The 16,871-nt window shown below is 41.5% G+C and overlaps 2 protein-coding genes across 4 annotated transcripts in view; both read right to left on the bottom strand.

The window, feature by feature from the left end:
• Positions 1-5,344: 5,344 nt before the first annotated feature.
• On the bottom strand, positions 5,345-11,404 carry LOC310960512 (hyaluronan-binding protein 2-like; the record flags this gene model as incomplete). The annotated part of the gene is made up of 13 exons (XM_083932225.1): positions 5,345-5,500; positions 5,592-5,737; positions 6,418-6,555; positions 6,680-6,822; positions 6,916-7,177; positions 7,270-7,361; positions 7,735-7,906; positions 9,255-9,371; positions 9,500-9,616; positions 10,686-10,796; positions 10,987-11,085; positions 11,179-11,206; positions 11,318-11,404. 13 exons carry the CDS (start codon positions 11,402-11,404, stop codon positions 5,345-5,347), a joined length of 1,668 nt encoding a protein of 555 aa, XP_083788351.1.
• Positions 11,405-12,399: 995 nt separating this feature from the next.
• The window catches only part of dnmbp (dynamin binding protein), a 49,025-nt gene continuing 44,553 nt past the window's right edge, over positions 12,400-16,871 (bottom strand). For all 3 annotated transcript variants that reach the window (XM_083932566.1, XM_083932567.1, XM_083932568.1), the window contains 7 exons: positions 16,716-16,820; positions 15,974-16,102; positions 15,538-15,873; positions 15,248-15,436; positions 14,962-15,160; positions 14,138-14,835; positions 12,400-13,483 (listed from right to left, as the gene is read on the bottom strand). In XM_083932566.1, the coding sequence (XP_083788692.1) occupies positions 13,298-13,483; positions 14,138-14,835; positions 14,962-15,160; positions 15,248-15,436; positions 15,538-15,873; positions 15,974-16,102; positions 16,716-16,820 (1,842 nt within the window). In that variant the 3' untranslated portion in view covers positions 12,400-13,297. The remainder of the gene's footprint in view (positions 13,484-14,137; positions 14,836-14,961; positions 15,161-15,247; positions 15,437-15,537; positions 15,874-15,973; positions 16,103-16,715; positions 16,821-16,871) is intronic.

Raw genomic sequence — 16,871 nt, 5'->3', positions numbered from 1 at the left:
TTAACTGTTGCTGCAAGCATACTTATCACACCACAGTAACTTTTACACTTGGAAAATGAGAGTGGAGCCATTTTCTCATGAACTCCAAGCAATGTCTGACCAATCAGGTCCACACCTTGTTTGAAGTTTCTCTTTCACACATGTAGCACACAACTTGAGATCGTAAATTCTCACCTACAGGGACATACTCTGTTTGGTTTAGGCAAAGGGTGGTGCCTGGTATAGTTTGCAGGAAGCAGGATATAACACAGATTAAACCACTGGCATGTAGGCGGATCGTAAATTGGTCGCAAACAATGGTCTCCTGGCATTCCTCGAATTTGTCTGAAAATTCCTGCATCAACCCTGACTGACAGAAGGTCGCAGATCTCATTGTCTGTCCAGGGTTTGTGTAAATCACCCTTCTCCATCATTGTCTGATGTTTGTTTTTCTTCCGGTTTTGCACCAGCCGCATGATAGAAACATCACCAAAACTCCTGCATGCTGTGGATTCTCACACATTCAGACACTCAGTCAGACCTTACACAAACATTGAACTACGGAGCTGGCGCTGTAAAGTCTGTTGTTAGATCCAACTGATTCGGACATTTGTGTTCTCACATACAGCTCCTCTAAATGTCAGGCTTGCGTTGTGTGAAAGGTGCTTTAGGAATAGAATGAGAGCAAAATGGACATTGAACTGTCTGCTGTGGTCATTTGACTAGTGTAAAATAAAATGATACCGGACATCACTGGGACTGTAAACTGTGAAGTGTATCGCAGGCTGGTTAGTTGGCTCACCAGCTTGTCCGTCTCCTCCCAGCCTTCTACAATGATCCGACCATAATTGTCTTTCTTACGCTGTGACAAGAGAATGCGGATAAAGTCTGACACTGTTACATTTTACTCATTTAGCAGCGTGTTCTCCATGCTTTATCCTACTCTACTGCTTCTTTTGGTTGTTTCTATAAAACCTCACCTCAGTGAGTCCAGTGTTTACACAGAAGTTGGCCTGCTTCAACGGTCACAATTCTTTGCGATGGCAACAGTACACATTAAAATGGCCGCCGTCTGACCATACTGCTGATTAGAATGGGAATGTCCATTCTACTTTCATTCTATTTCTCTGGGTTACACAAGAGTTAAAACACTAATACATATGAGGCAATTTGTCACAAGTTTGAGAAAGCTCTCACTCTATCCCCAGAGTGTCAAACATTTTCTGATCCTACGTTTTGAAAAGGAAATTGTTAATGTACCATGGTTTAACCTTGGCGTATTTGCTTAAATGTAATGCAACTTTAAGCCCTTTAAATTCAGTTTATCACAATTAAAATCAGCAGTTTCTGCGATTCTTTTGAGTTGGCAATTTTTTTGGACTATTATTATGCTATAAACTGCTTTTCATTGGGGGAACTTCAGAAATAAAATCAATGACATCAGATCGAGTCTTTTACCCCAACAGATTTCCAATGTTGACACACCTGGATCATTGATTTTACCCGTTTTACTGAAAAATGACTAGTTGCCGTAAATATTTAGTCTACTTATTTTAGTTTATATGTCTATACTAGACTTGTGTGGTTTCTTCTTAACATTATCTGTAATGATGATAATCATGATACAGATCACAAACAGAAGTTTCTGAATCAAAGATGATGCAGCTGTTGACAAAGTGCAGACGGTGCAGGCGTACGGCAATCATCCGTAGAAAACACCTTCATCTCATTAAAAAGGGTCTAAAGGTATTTGTGATTATTTGTAAGAAGCAGTAGAGCTTTAAACCTGCACCTGATGGTGGATCCATGATAGTTTGGGCTGAAGTGAACGAGGGCAGGTCACTGGCAGGAAACTGGTCATCCCGTCCAGTTTCCCTCTGCTTTCCAAGTGGCCTCCATGTGATGTGTGCTGCTACATAATTCCAAGGGCTTAGGGGAAGTGAAGGAGGGCGTGTTGAACAACTACTGAAACGCAGCTATACTGTCTGATACCTGAATTCACCCTCTGTCAGAAATGTTCTGTTTTACCACCTGTCTCTATAGAGCCCTCCCCAAAAAATCCTAGTCTGCTCTCCGGCTGTGTGCATTTCTCTGTGGACTGAACCATTTGATACTTTCACAGTATCTATATAGCATTTAGACCTGCATTTGAAATTAAAAAAAGACATGGAACTCTCACTGTTTACAATATGGGACCTTTTTAACAATGTGGGTTTTTTAATTTAGGACAGTGAGAGAATTGTATTTACCAACTTCACAGAACTTCCCACTATATCCACGAAGGCAAGAACACTTGAAGGAGGAGCGTTAGGGACTCTTAATATCCCAACTCATCCCTCATGCTTGTCAATCTTTAGCCAGCTGCATTGATTATGAGGGCGTTTGTGGATTTTAGGATTTTAGGACATTGCTCACTTGTTAATGAACCATGGTTTAACCTTGGTGTATTTGCTTAAATGTAATACAACTTTAAGCCCTTTAAATTCAGTTTATCACAATTAAAATCAGCAGTTTCTGCGATTCTGAGTTTGCAATTTTTTTGGACTATTATTATGCTATAAACTGCTTAACATTGGGGTAACTTCAGAAATAAAAACTCGATCTGATGACATCAGATCAAGTCTTTTACCCCAACAGATTTCCAATGTTGACACACCTGGATTATTGATTTCACCCGAAGAAACACTGGAGAGTTTTGCCCTGGTTGATGCGGGGACACTCGGTCGAGTCCTCTCCCAAGTGAAGTCCACAACCTGCCTATTAGATCCGATTCCCACACCGTTTTTCAAAACACTTTGTGGATTCTTTGAGGATCAGCTTTTATACATGGTCAATTGCTCTCTTCAGACGGGGGTCTTCCCCGCCTCCTTTTAAACGGCGGTGGTGAAGCCCCTTCTGAAGAAGAGCAATTTAGATCCCAACATCTTTAATAACTATCGGCCTGTATCCAACTTACCATTTTTAAGTAAAATTTTGGAAAAACTTGTTTTCAATCAAGTAAATTACTTTTTAATTGCAAACAACATTTTTGAGAAGTGTCAGTCTGGTTTCAGGGCGAACCACAGTACAGAGACAGCCCTTTTAAAGATTTTAAACGACATCAGGTGCAACTTGGATAACAATGAACTCACAGTCTTGGTACTACTGGATCTAACCGCCGCCTTCGATACAGTAGACCATCACATTTTATTAGATAGACTGAAGAACCTGGTCGGCCTCTCTGGTACTGTTCTTAACTGGTTCATTTCTTACCTCACAGATCGACACTTCTTTGTAAGTATGGATACATGTTCCTCAGAAAGCCACAAAATAAAGTGTGGTGTTCCCCAAGGGTCAATTTTAGGTCCAACTCTTTTTAATCTTTACATGCTTCCCCTTGGGGACGTCATCAGGAGGCACGGCATCAGCTTTCATAGTTATGCTGACGATATGCAACTGTATATCGCCGTGTCTCCTGATGACACAGGGCCTATTGATGTCCTTTTTAACTGCATTTTAGATATCAAGACATGGATGGCAGGAAATTTCCTACAGCTTAACCAGGACAAAACAGAGATTTTACTCATTGCTCACTTTTTAAGTGTCTTAACGGTCTTGGGCCCTCTTACCTATCGGATTTGCTTTAACCTTATCGGCCGCCGCAGACCCTGAGGTCCTCCGGCACCGGCCTTTTAACCATACCACAGGTAAGTTGAAAAAAGCACAGTTGTTATGGGCCCCGACTGTGGAACAGCCTTCCGGAGAGCCTCAGGGTCGCGGAGACTGCTGAGGTTTTTAAAAAGAGGCTTAAGACCCATCTTTTTAACCAGGCTTTTAGTTAATCGATTTCTTTTAGGCAGTGCTAATCAGAGCACTTTTTATCCTTTTTTACTGTTTTAATCTCTGTGTTTTAGCCTTCATGCTTTTATTTATTTTTATGGCCTCATGTCTCATGCTCTTATGCTTTTATTTTCTAGTTCATGTTTTAGCCTCTATGGTTTTATGCTATTATGTTTTAGTCCCTCGTGTTTTTAGCCTCCATATTTTAACCCTTTACTGTTTTAGGCAACAGTTTTTAATCTCCAGTGTTTCTTCAGGGGGCCTGCCAGTTTGGGAGTGTCTCTGGTCTGGCGTGGACAGTTCCGGCCCGGGCAGCTAGAGGGCTCTGCACTTTGGTGCGGAGGCTCCTGTCTGCCTGGGTTTGGGTGGTCTCTGTGGCGGTGCTCCCTGTGACCTTGGACTGGGACCTCTCCCAGTGTGGTTGGCCCCCCCAAAGGTAGCTTCCTCTAGACTCCTCTGTACCTCAGGTCTCGCTGCCCGGCCATGTCTCTGTAGTGACAGCTAGTGTTTGTGTAGGTGTGAGTGTTTGTGTCTGTGTGTCAGCGTGGCTGTGTGTGTTTATGTGAATGTGTGAATGAACGTATATATATTTGTGTATGTCTCTGTGCATGATTGTGGTAGGGTAGGGTTCTTTTAACTTTCTTCTCCTGATTTTATTTGATGTTTCTCTTTTTCTGTACATCTCTGTAAGGCACTTTGCGATACTTTCCTGTATGAAAAGCGCCATATTAATAAAGGTTGATTTGATTTGATTTGAATGAATATTAACTGAGCTTCAATAGGAAGGAAGAGGATGTTTAAATAGTTGGCAAAAGGAATAAATGATGGTATCACTGAATGATACATGAGATCATTTCTGTAACCTAACCATTTTTTGGTGTGAGGTGCTACAAACACTTAAACAACCTTTGCCAGGATCCCCATAAATGTGTCTGTTAGGGGATAAATCTTTCATTCCACCAGCACTTTTTTTCCATTTTATTATATGTATTAACTGTTGCTGCAAGCATACTTATCACACCACAGTAACTTTTACACTTGGAAAATGAGAGTGGAGCCGTTTTCTCATGAACTCCAAGCAATGTCTGACCAATCAGGTCCACACCTTGTTTGAAGTTGCTCTTTAACACATGTCGCACACAACTTCCTCATTTAGCAGCATGTTCTCCATGCTTCATCCTACTCCACTGCTTCTTTTGGTTGTTTCTATAAAACCTCACCTCAGTGAGTCCAGTGTTTACACAGAAGTTGGCCTGCTTCAACGGTCACAATTCTTTGCGATGGCAACAGTACACATTATAATGGCCGCCGTCTGACCATACTGCTGATTAGAATGGGAATGTCCATTCTACTTTCATTCTATTTCTCTGGGTTACACAAGAGTTAAAACACTAATACATATGAGGCAATTTGTCACAAGTTTGAGAAAGCTCTCACTCTATCCCCAGAGTGTCAAACATTTTCTGATCCTACGTTTTGAAAAGGAAATTCTCTGTAATGTTCTCTGTAATTCTCATACAGTTCAGTATGGCCACAGGCATCTTTATTAGAGTAATTGATGAGAGATCCAGTCAACGAATCTGCGGACGTTGGCGTAGACACCAGGCTTGTACTTCTTGCCGCAGCCGTCGCCCCAGCTCACGACCCCAACAACATAGTGGGTCCCGTTGTGCTCACACACCAGAGGGCCTCCAGAGTCACCCTGCAGGGACAGAGAGGAGGTCTGAGCTCTTCTTATTCTCATGAGTACAGTTATAACAGTGTGTATACAAGAGCATGCATCTCTCACAGACCTGGCAGGAGTCAACACCTCCTCTCATGTTGCCTGCACAGAACATGCTGTCATCCAGAGAGTCTCCGTAAACATGGGGAGCTTTACATTTCTCCTGGGAGATCAGGAGAACACGAGCATCTAGCAGCTGGTTGGTACCGTACCTCTCTGAGAGAGACAGACAGACAGACAGACATTCAACAGACTGTTATGTTCAAGTGCATCCAATTAAACATTTGGTCAACTCTTAAGGTTGAACTGTTCCACTCAGCTGCATTTTTTTCCCACATACCATCTTTGCTTGTTTGCTACTGTTTATATACAGTACATAGTGTTATTTTTGAATAATTGCACAGTAGTATCTCTTACAGAAGAAATCCTAATTGGGTTTATCAAAACATTCTGATGCTATATATATATAGAAACTGGGAGTACCTACTTTACTAGTATTTTCTTTGAGTTGTTTTCTGACATTTTTCTAAAATTAATTCAACAATGCAACACTTGAAATTACACTTTTAAAAGGCCAAGTAGAAATACATTACCCTGTTTTCCAATGTAAATGCGTGATATAGGCCTAGGTGAACTGGATGAATATCCATGAGCTGCCGAAGTTCAAAACATTTCCCATTTACTTGGTTTAATCATGACTTGACTGTTGTTGTTTTTTGCTTTTTTATTTGTAAAACTGCTTTTAGTCTACATACCTCAGTTGCTCAAATGACTTAAATATCTTGAATAAATGCCAACTACCACTTTGCAACCACTGACCCCATCAACTCATGCTGATGATACTGTTACGTTATGACAAGTTTGTTATGCGGTCTGTAGATTCAAATTATATTTACGTGTTTCAGTCGCGCCCCATCCTGAGATCACACACTCGGTCCCGCTGGTGAAAGGCTGATTTGGCAGGCAGGCTGTCTTCACAAAGCGTGTTTCTTTGGCACAGTACGGCCTGTCCGTGACTGTCAGCTGAAGCACGGCTGCACAGGAGAAGCGCAAAGCAAAGAACAGTGCAGCGGTGGATAATGTGTGTTTGTTTTAGGACATTCATGATTTATTATATTGAAGTGACTGAGGAAGTGAATAACTATCTTTTCATCTCACCGACATCATTATGAAGAGCAAAGGGGCTCTGCTTATAAGCCTCATGCACAACGGCCTTTTGCACTGGAATGACCTGATCGTATACTTCATTCTTCTCTATGTCCACTCCTCCCAGTACCACCTGCATTTCCACTCCGCTTTTACTGGACAAACAAACCAAGAAAATAAAGTCTTGTGAACGCGTTTAGTTCAAATCTACATCCAAATTGTCGTACCAAAAAAAGACTGGAGCTTACATGCAGTGTGCAGCAGTGAGCACCCAGCAGGACTCGATGAGGATTCCTCCACAGATGTGGCTGAATGGCCCGGAGGAGCCTCTGGATCTGGTCTGCAGGGAAACCTGCCAAGGATGAGCCCCAGGGAGAGACTTCTTCCCTCCGAAGATCCTGGCCGAGCGACCAGGTTGCGGCCTCCCACACTGGGAGAACTGGGCAGCAGTAACATCCGGCTTGGCTGGATTCGGATTTGTTTCATGGATGATTGGTGGGGTTGGTGGAGCTGGGGAGAGATGGAAAATCGGTATGAGCAAGTGAGATCTGTTGTAGAGGCCTGGATCTTTCTTTGTGTAGATTTGCACGTGTGCGTTTTACCTCCAGAACATTTCGTAACTTTACAATAGTTCCATTTAAGTTGGCCATTCTTGTTAATGAAGCACCAGGGCTGATCATCTCCATCAGGATTCCTTGAATACATAGATTTTTAAAAGAAGTATTAAACGCCCCGAACCATCCATCCATCCATCTTCAACCGCTTGTCGTTGGGGGCTTGAGCCGGTCCCAGCTGACATCGGACGTGAGGCGGGCTACACCCTGGACAGGACGCCAGTCTATCACAGGGCACATAGAGACGAACAGAGACAGACAACCATTCACACACACATTCACACCTACGGGCTGCTCCAAACCACTACATTTATATTCTACTGTGTAAAGGTGAAGTTGAACAAAAACACATCAGCAAACAAAGTTTTTAGTACGCAGTACGTGAACTGTACAGACAGGCAATGTTATGTCAACAGTAAGCACATGCAATGTTTACACAAGATGACTCCTCACCTGCAGTAATTGTGTGGTCCAATTCCATCGAAGCCTGCATACTCTTTGAAGGGATCGCTCCCTTTCTGCAGGACGAAATAGGAATTCCAGTCCAGACACTCTTCCCCTTCAACTGTTAGACTCACCATGCCGCGGTAAAACTCTCCATCTTCTCTGTAACAGTCATTTGGTCCTGAAGAAAAAAAAAAGAAAAAATGATTTTAGCCAGGTGAGATGTGGGATCTTATAGAACAACCATCTTAGGGGTTTTAAAGGTCCCATATTGTGGTTATTTTCAGGTTCATACTTGTATTTAGTGTTTCTGCTAAAACATGTTTAGATGCTTTAATGTTCAAGAAACACATTATTTTTCTCAGGTGCTGCATTCCAATAGTGATTCAACATGCCCCAACTTGCCCGCCATCTTAATAGTCTGAAAAACTGAAGTGAACTTGGTGAGATCGACCCTCGCAGGGCTGAGTGATCGAGTGACAATGATAGTCACTCCAGGCTAGGATACCACCTTCAATGCGTTGCAGTTATGCATTTGGTGGAAAAGAATACATCCAAAGGTAGGTGGCATTAATTATAAAATTATGCGATTTCTCACCACTAAAGGAGAACATTATGCATAAGTAAAGCAACTTTTTATTATCATCAGTAAAAAACTTTACTATCTGACATGCTTTTCAATTTTTTATGAATGATATCTTGTTATATGTTTGTATTCTTACATGTGTGGGCTGTTTGCCTGTTTATCAGATAGTTTCTAAAGAAAATCTCATTGATGATTAATATTTTACTGAAAAATGACTAGTTGCAGTAAATATTTAGTCTACTTATTTTAGTTTATATGTCTATACTAGACTTGTGTGGTTTCTTCTCAACATTATCTGTAATGATGATAATCATGATACAGATCACAAACAAAAGTTTCTGAATCAAAGATGATGCAGCTGTTGACAAAGTGCAGACGGTGTAGGCGCATGGCAATCATCCGTAGAAAACACCTTCATCTCATTAAAAAGGGTCTAAAGGTATTTGTGATTATTTGTAAGAAGCAGTAGAGCTTTAAACCTGCACCTGATGGTGGATCCATGATAGTTTGGGCTGAAGTGAACGAGGGCAGGTCACTGGCAGGAAACTGGTCATCCCCGTCCAGTTTCCCTCTGCTTTCCAAGTGGCCTCCATGTGACGTGTGCTGCTACGTAATGCCAAGGGCTGAGGGGAAGTGAAGGAGGGCGTGTTGAACAACTACTGAAACACAGCTATACTGTCACCTGAATTCACCCTCTGTCAGAAATGTTCTGTTTTACCACCTGTCTCTATAGAGCCCTCCCCAAAAAATCCTAGTCTGCTCTCCGGCTGTGTGCATTTCTCTGTGGACTGAGACATTTGATATTTTTTCACAGTTTCTATATAGCATCTAGACCTGCTTTTGAAATAAAAGAAAAAAACATGGAACTCTCATTGTTTACAATATGGGACCTTTTTAACAATATGGGTTTTTTAATTTAGGACAGTGAGAGAATTGTATTTACCAACTTCACAGAACTTCCCACTATATCCACGAAGGCAAGAACACTTGAAGGAGGAGCGTTTGGTACCCTTCATGCAAGAGCCTCCATTCTGGCAGGGGCTGGGCCTGCAGGCAGAGGCTGTGAACGCATGCATGGAGGACTACTTAGTTTATCCAGGACTAACAATGTAATGCAACAGTACTGAGTGTAATATAATGAGAAAACAAAAGATTGACAATAGACAACGGATTGCCATAAAAAAAGACCTTTGGTACAGGTGGGGGGTTGGTATGGAGGCTTGCACTTGCACTGGTAGAATGGAGCAGCAGATGTGACGACACAGCTTCCATGGCCACATTTCACGTTCTTGCAAACATCTTTCACTGAAAAACACACGGTGCATTCATTTGATTTAGTTGACACTTAATTTTGACTTGGTACACAGGGAATAAAAGTTTTTATATTGTTTATTAGAGCTAATACGTGTAATTTCTATTACTAACACTGTCCTTTTGTTACTGGCGCTAGGGGGCGACAAAGTCATCATTTTAATAATAGTAGGTTTAGTTTTTTATTTAGAACATGTGAAACGAATAACGACATAAATAGAAATACTGTGTAGAAAAGGGGGGAAAAAACAAGAATCAGAATTATTTTTTTGTTTTATATTTTGCCAGTAACTAAAAAAATAACCAACAAGTATTTAAACAGTGTAACATGCTCGAAAAGCAGTAGTAAGAAGAATACACTTATTTAATACTACCCCTTCTCCATTTTCAAATATTTATCACATATTGACACCTTCCAACAGTTTAGACATTTTTCCTAGAAACCTTCTTTATAATCTGTGATTATGGCTTCCTTCCTCTCTGTACTTTATGAAAAGTCTTCCTAGACAAATAACAAAGTCCAGTTGCTTTTGACTGAAATTGCTTTGGGGCTAACGATGACCTGGGCAAATGAGAACATTCACATGCTTCCTTCTTTATTCTGCTTTTTAAACTGAACCAGTTTAAATTATAAGCTTAAAAGGAAACAGTAGAAATAATGAGTAAATTTTGCATTATATTGCTTTAACTCTCCAAATGTACTAGGCTACTGTGGACTTAAATTAAGAAACAAAAAGAACCCAATATGAAAAAACATGGTGCATTTTTTTTTTTAGTTTACATTTCACACGGAATAAAACTTTTTATATTGTATATTAGAGCTAATATGTGTCCTTTTTATTGCTAACACCATCTTTTTGTCACTGACACTAGGGGGCGCCAAAGTCTTAATTCTTCTAACCCTTGACATAGGTTTAAATTATAAACTGGAAAGGAAATGTGTAAAGTTTGTATTATAGGCATTATATTGCTTTTATTTTTAACAAATCTCCAAATGTATTAGGTTACAGTGGGCTTAAATTAAGAAACAAAGAGAACCTAATATCCCTGATCTCAGTCCTACCTGTCTGACACTTCTTTCCTGTGTAAGGCTCAGGGCACAAACATTTGAAGCTCCCATTAGTAGCGTGGTCACAGATGCCTCCGTTCAAACACGGGTTTGGATCACACTCATCTAAATGAAGACAGAAAAGTTTGCTCACCAGTTACCACACAGACTCAAGAAAAAAAATCCATTCAGTGCAAGTGATTTATCTGCTTTTGGGGAAGTCTTGGTCAACGAATCTTATGGCAGAGGAGGAATCTAAGTTAAACTGCTGCATGTATTTATCAGCATACAGGCAACCAACGCATAAGTAACTTACTTGTGATATCCATCAACCAGTCATACAACCAGTAATCTTCAGTCATATCATAATCTTCTGCAGGGCTGTCGGTGGTATAATCGTAAGAATACTCATAACCTGAAACAGAAGAGCAAAAATCCATTATTCCAGTCATAAAAGACTCAAAAATTCCAGTTTTAATTCACAGCAAAGTAAACTCAAGAGTTTTACCACCAGTGTCATCTGTTTCTGTGATATCCTAAGGAAAACAATATAGATATTTATTATTTAACAAGTTGACTAAGTTTTGTATCTCTCCTAAATTCAACTCCATGTTTCAGACATTCAGGATCCATCTCTGAATACTTACATAATAGTCCTGTCCGAGCGCACTGAGTGCACACAGTTGTAAGAGCAAAGCTATCAAGCAGAGCACGTTGATGTAGATCCTGGCCATGATGGGACCAGTGTGAATCTGTGCTTTGCCTTTTGCTCAGACAGTCCTAAATAATCCCTCACAAACTCTGAGACCCCCAAACACTCCACCCACGTGTTAATCATTAGTACCCTGCATTGATTTGACAGGAGCTGCACATGATTCAATACTTTTTTTTGCCCTATGACCTTTATTTCTGCCGAGGTCATCGCAAATACCAGTGATAAGCAAGTAGCTCTCATAAAACATAAAAAGATACAAAACGATACCAAGAGGCTGATGTTATCCTGCACTGTTGTCACAGTTGTTGTGTTTTTTAGAAATCCACTGTGTAAAGTTTCCCTTTTTTGTGAACAGCTGATCATCATCCTCAGGGTTTTTTTGTAAACATTACTGAGTGGTCCTAGAGACGTTGCACAGAGGTGGATTTTAGGTGTTTGTCAGTAGATTTCTTGTTAGATGCAGTCACCAAATGTTACACGTGTAGTTGATCAAAATGAAGGCAGCATTTGAAGATGGGTGTGGTCCGAGCAAGGTTGCTGAAAGCAGGGGCGTTGTAGCTGGGTGATCCCATTGCAAGATGGTTTCTAATTATGAAATTCTTGATGGTCTACCTGTCATTACTCAGTTCTCCACTATTTATTTTCTTGCAAAGTTCTCTCTGACTGTTACAGAGTGGAAGTAATTCCTACCATAATCAAAGGACAATACAGGTGTGTGCACCAGCGGCGATGGTGATGCTGGTGTTTTCACTGTGTATGTGTGTGTGTGTGTCATCATGGCAAAATGTACTATCATCCTACAGTGGCGGTTTTCAGTATTTTGCCAGGTGTCTGTCTGCAGCCAGTTTCTGTCACCGTGACAACGTTGCAACCATGCGGGATAGACAGGAAACTTTACATATGTGCAAAACGAGTAACTCTAAAACACAACACAGTACTGACACTGATCTTCCACAATAGAGGAAAGCAATGATTTCTCAGCTGAGCTGTTTTTTATTCAAACAGTGATCACTTTACAATGGGTGCAATAGCATATTCTCAATATACAGAACTATATATAATTTACATAGGAAGCATGTGGAGAACTCAGAGTTAAGATCAGACCACAATCTCTCTCTCTTCCTGTTCGTTGACCTCCTCTTAAAGGTACAGTGGGTCATCACCTGTTTGCACAGTGTCAACCCAGTTAAAAAGTGTATTCAGGTTATTGACAAGGGGAGTGCTTGTAAACCATATATATCATATGCCATTCAACTTTGTCCTTGGATTTAATTCAAAATTGATTTCATACAACACTCCAAATTCTGGTCCATGGCTCCACAGACACTTCAAAACTTGCAATCAGTGGAAAAATCATCGTAAGTGCCTCAAATTGTGATTGTTGAACAGTATGATATCGATGCATCTAATACTCATTCACCATTCTAGTGGTGAAATAAACCACATGCAGAAAAAAGTCATTAACACAGTGTTTAGGTCAGTCTGCCTGCCAACCACTTGATGTCTGTTTAGAAGTATCCAAAACATTCACATTTCCATTGCAATCTCCCAATGTGCTAACCTTTGAGACTGTTCTCTGAAACATACAATTCATTGTCTTTAGCCCCAGAGAATATGGCAAAAAAAAAATCTGGTGCAATTCACAGGTTTTTCACTGGAAACCAGAGGGAGTAGGGTTCAGTTTCCAGTAAGTAAAAATAATATAAAAAGTCTATAAATATAGGCATATAATGCTAACTTTTAGGAGCAGAGTCAGCAGCAATAGTCAGTCCCCTCTCACTATCAAACTCCATGACAACAGATCAAAAATAAGTCACCGCGTGTCCAGATGCTTGTTTGTCTTTTTGTCCCGTCTGCTCGCAGAGTCAGCCTTTTCTTCAGGTCCAAGTACAGTCTTGGGATAAAACTTTGTTCATGTGTATTCTGATTTGCGGATGTAGTTGGAAGGCACGTAGCCTCGCCGGCCTCCCGCCTCCCCCAGCCACCATTCACTGTTGCCGTTCATGTCCTTGAACTCCAGTATCCGCAGCTGCTGATTGGCTGAAATGCTCAGTTCATTGGCACATCGGGCATCGAAGGAGTAGAGAGCGTAGTAAATCTAAACAGATAGACAAAAACAGTGACATTATTAGTTTATTTTTTGTTTTGTTTTTTTCAATTCGAAGACAAGGCTGTTTTCTGAAAAATTAGTTTTTGTATGAGCGAGAAATCTCAGTAGCACTTACATACATCAAACTTTACAGTTTCATTCCTATCTTTAAAGGTTTTTACAGAGGCATTTGTTCCTATAGCATTCATGGCATTTTATTCATAAAACATTTTGGATACTGATCTTTTTCTATGACAGTATTTTCTGATTAACGGAGCAATAGAAAGAGATTCCCCCCAAAAATCATTGTCCTAATGTAAGTAATCAACTGAGGAAATCTCATGCTGATATCTTAAAGATTTTATCACACTCGCCTGTAGGTGTTCCCCCATATGATCTCCCCTTCTAAGCAGTATTAATGTTGTTATCCCATTGTAGTATCACAATTCTTCTATCTTCTGTAAGGCACTTTGTGTGTATGTAAGTATCAAAAGTGCCAAATAAATAAAGATCGATTTGATCAAGGATGACAGACAGCAGTGCACACCCCACTGTACCTGAATACCTTAAAAAGTCACTTTAATCACATGAAAGTGAATTGTCTGCCCTTGTTTTAGTACAGTTCAGGTCTGATTACTTCATAGCAGTTACACTAAATCTCACCTGATGACCATCTAATTCACTCTCATCATCTGGTTCTGGTTCTGGTTCTGGTTCTGGCTCTGGCTCTGGCTCTGGCGCGATGTACTCATCTCTGGAGTAAGCAGTCCTCTTCTGCCCACTATTATCTCCGTTTCTCCACTGGTATGAACTGTGGGTTTTGTCTGTGTGCCCATACCGCTGCGACCGATTGTTTCTGAGTGAAGAATAAGAGTCTGTCTCCGAGAGGTCTGACGTCTCCTTGTGGCTGCTTGGACTTGCATAACTGATATCGTACATGTCCCTATGCTTGCCTGAATGTCGGTAAGGAGGCTCGGTGTCTCTGTGACTGGGAGAACTTCGGTGCGTCTGGTCTGAGAATTCCCTGCGGTTTGAGGGATTTCTGGGGGAGGAGTTTATGGAGTTGCTCTGACTGTGGGAGTCGAGGTTGGGTGCGTCTCTGTGGTGACTCCTAAGAGATGAGGCAGAGTCCAGCGAAGGGTGTGGCGATGACTGACTCTGGGGCTGCGATGTGGAAAAGCTGACGGTGGCTGCTTCCTGGTTAAAGGTCAGCGTGCTGTTGCTGTTTTGGCGGGAGAAAACGGGCGAGGAGCCGCCGTAGCCTGACTCGTTAGACGACTGGCTTTCGATGGACACGTCTGACTGGCTCCTGCGTGGATTGTAGGGTTTGAGGAAGGAGCTGTACACAAAACCTTTGCTGACTGCAAAAAAAGACAAGCAAGAGAAGACGTGGAAATAGATTTTAGTGCTGCACCGTTTTTTTTACCCCCAATGTCAGAGGTTCAGACATCAAAATATGTATAATGTAGGTACAGTATATAACCTACCTCCTTTATCAATTAGCCAGCGGTTGTTGCTACCCATGGGGTCCTGCTGCTTGATTACGCCCACAAGATCTCCCTCTAGTATAGAGACATCCAAATCCTGGGCTGCATTGAAGTTTCTCTCAGCCTGGAAAAGTTTCTCAGGACCATAGCGGACCAGGAGTCCTGCACGGTGCTCATCTGTCTGCATGATGTGGTTGGGCTGAAAACGACAAGGACAAGGCTCACGGTTAGATTTTGTTAATTGATGGTTAATTCAAATGCAGAGTGGGATACGAGTTTGACTCACAGGCGCCTGCAGCTGCTTTTTAGAGGTCTGCTTCTCCAGAGTCTTCTTCTCAAAGGTCTTTTTTGTGGAGGTGGATGGAGGAAGGTTCTCCGGGCAGAAGCTAAAGCTCTGCAGAAGTTGGAGAACTCGACTGTACTCTTCTTGGAACTTTGCAATCAGGTTGCCCTCTGTGCCAGCTTTGTTAGAAAACTGGAGACAGGTAAAGAAAAAGAGATATCTGAGTTAATAACACAATAGTGTGGCAATTATCTCCCACTTCACTCGAAACCCTCATAAACAAAGACACTCACAGTCTGTAGGAGGGGCTTCAGCTCTCCCAGTGTGGTCTTAATGAAGTCCTTCTGGGATTGAGCGAAATCCCTCACACAGCCAGTGAACAGCTCCTCCGCTGCACCGTGGAACTTGGGGAGCTCGTCCAGAAGTTGGGCGTTGAGCGCCTCGTAATTGTTGCGTGCTGCCTGCAGCTCATCCTGGATACGGCGGTCCTTGAGGCGGTCAGCGCGCTCCTTGCAGTTGTCGTAGTCCAGCAGCTTGTCAAATCGCTTTTGGATGAGTTTGTGCGGCCCAGCGAACATGAGGAGGAGCTGTGTGAGCGGGTTGATGACTAAGGCCTCCGTGCGCTCCTTCTGCTCAGGAAATGGGGGAGATAATGTGTTGCGATCAGAGGTCATTCCCAATGCGCTTTTACAGCAACTAAGTGAGGCTAAACAGAGGAAGAGGACTTACAAATTGTGCAAACTGTTTGTCACTGATGCAGCGGTGAGCTCTCTGGAAGCGCTCAGGGTCGAGGATGCTGCGCTCTGTGTAGATGTCACAGAAACTGATGGCTGCCAAGACCTTCACAGACGCCGATTCCTTAAGAGATGCATTTTATTACAATCAATGCAAGTCCTCCAAAAAACCTCCAACAACATATTTATAGATATACTTAGTGGAATGTGTCTTTAATCGTTCCCTCCTACAAAATTGTTATTGTTACAGTACTATTGTCATGAATAGGAGTGTTTATTCATCTATATTAATATAAACTAAATTATTAAATGTATATTTTCATAACAGACGCTGGAAATAGGACCCATGACAAATGTGGTTCTGCACAGATCTTTTATATGATCATTATTACCTTCGCCAAAGGAGGTTATTTTTTTTGCTTGGTTTGTCTGTTTTGCAGCAGGATAATTACATTTTCTGGCAGATCCAAATCACAGGGCGTTTGTAAAATGTATTTTTTACTTTCATTAATATTGCGACATGGCAGTTGTGCTGCATTCATGTGGTGTCGGAGCTGACGCGACAATGAGTTCACGATTGAGAAAATTCTCGTGTTAGGACTGAATATTTAATCAAGAACTTCATCAGATCACATTCCAGATTTTGGAAATACTTTAGATGCAATTCAAAACGGTATGAATTAGACACATTAAGTATTTCTAACTGTTTCTACTTTGGAGTGGTAACATGCTCCTACCCTTATATGTTGCAGGTACAAGGAAATGTCCCTGATAAAAGACTTGATGAGTCTCTCCTGCAGCCTGAACCTCTTCTCAGCCTCATCAAACGCCTCATCTTTAATCTGTGAAAGAGACAGAAGACAAAAATGGATCAGAATCAGCACATTTTCATT

The sequence above is a fragment of the Echiichthys vipera genome, assembly GCF_963691815.1.
Source record: "Echiichthys vipera genome assembly, chromosome: 18".
Lineage (NCBI taxonomy): Eukaryota > Metazoa > Chordata > Actinopteri > Perciformes > Trachinidae > Echiichthys > Echiichthys vipera.
Note: the sequence above shows the minus strand (reverse complement) of the source record. Positions and strands in the feature narration are given on the sequence as shown.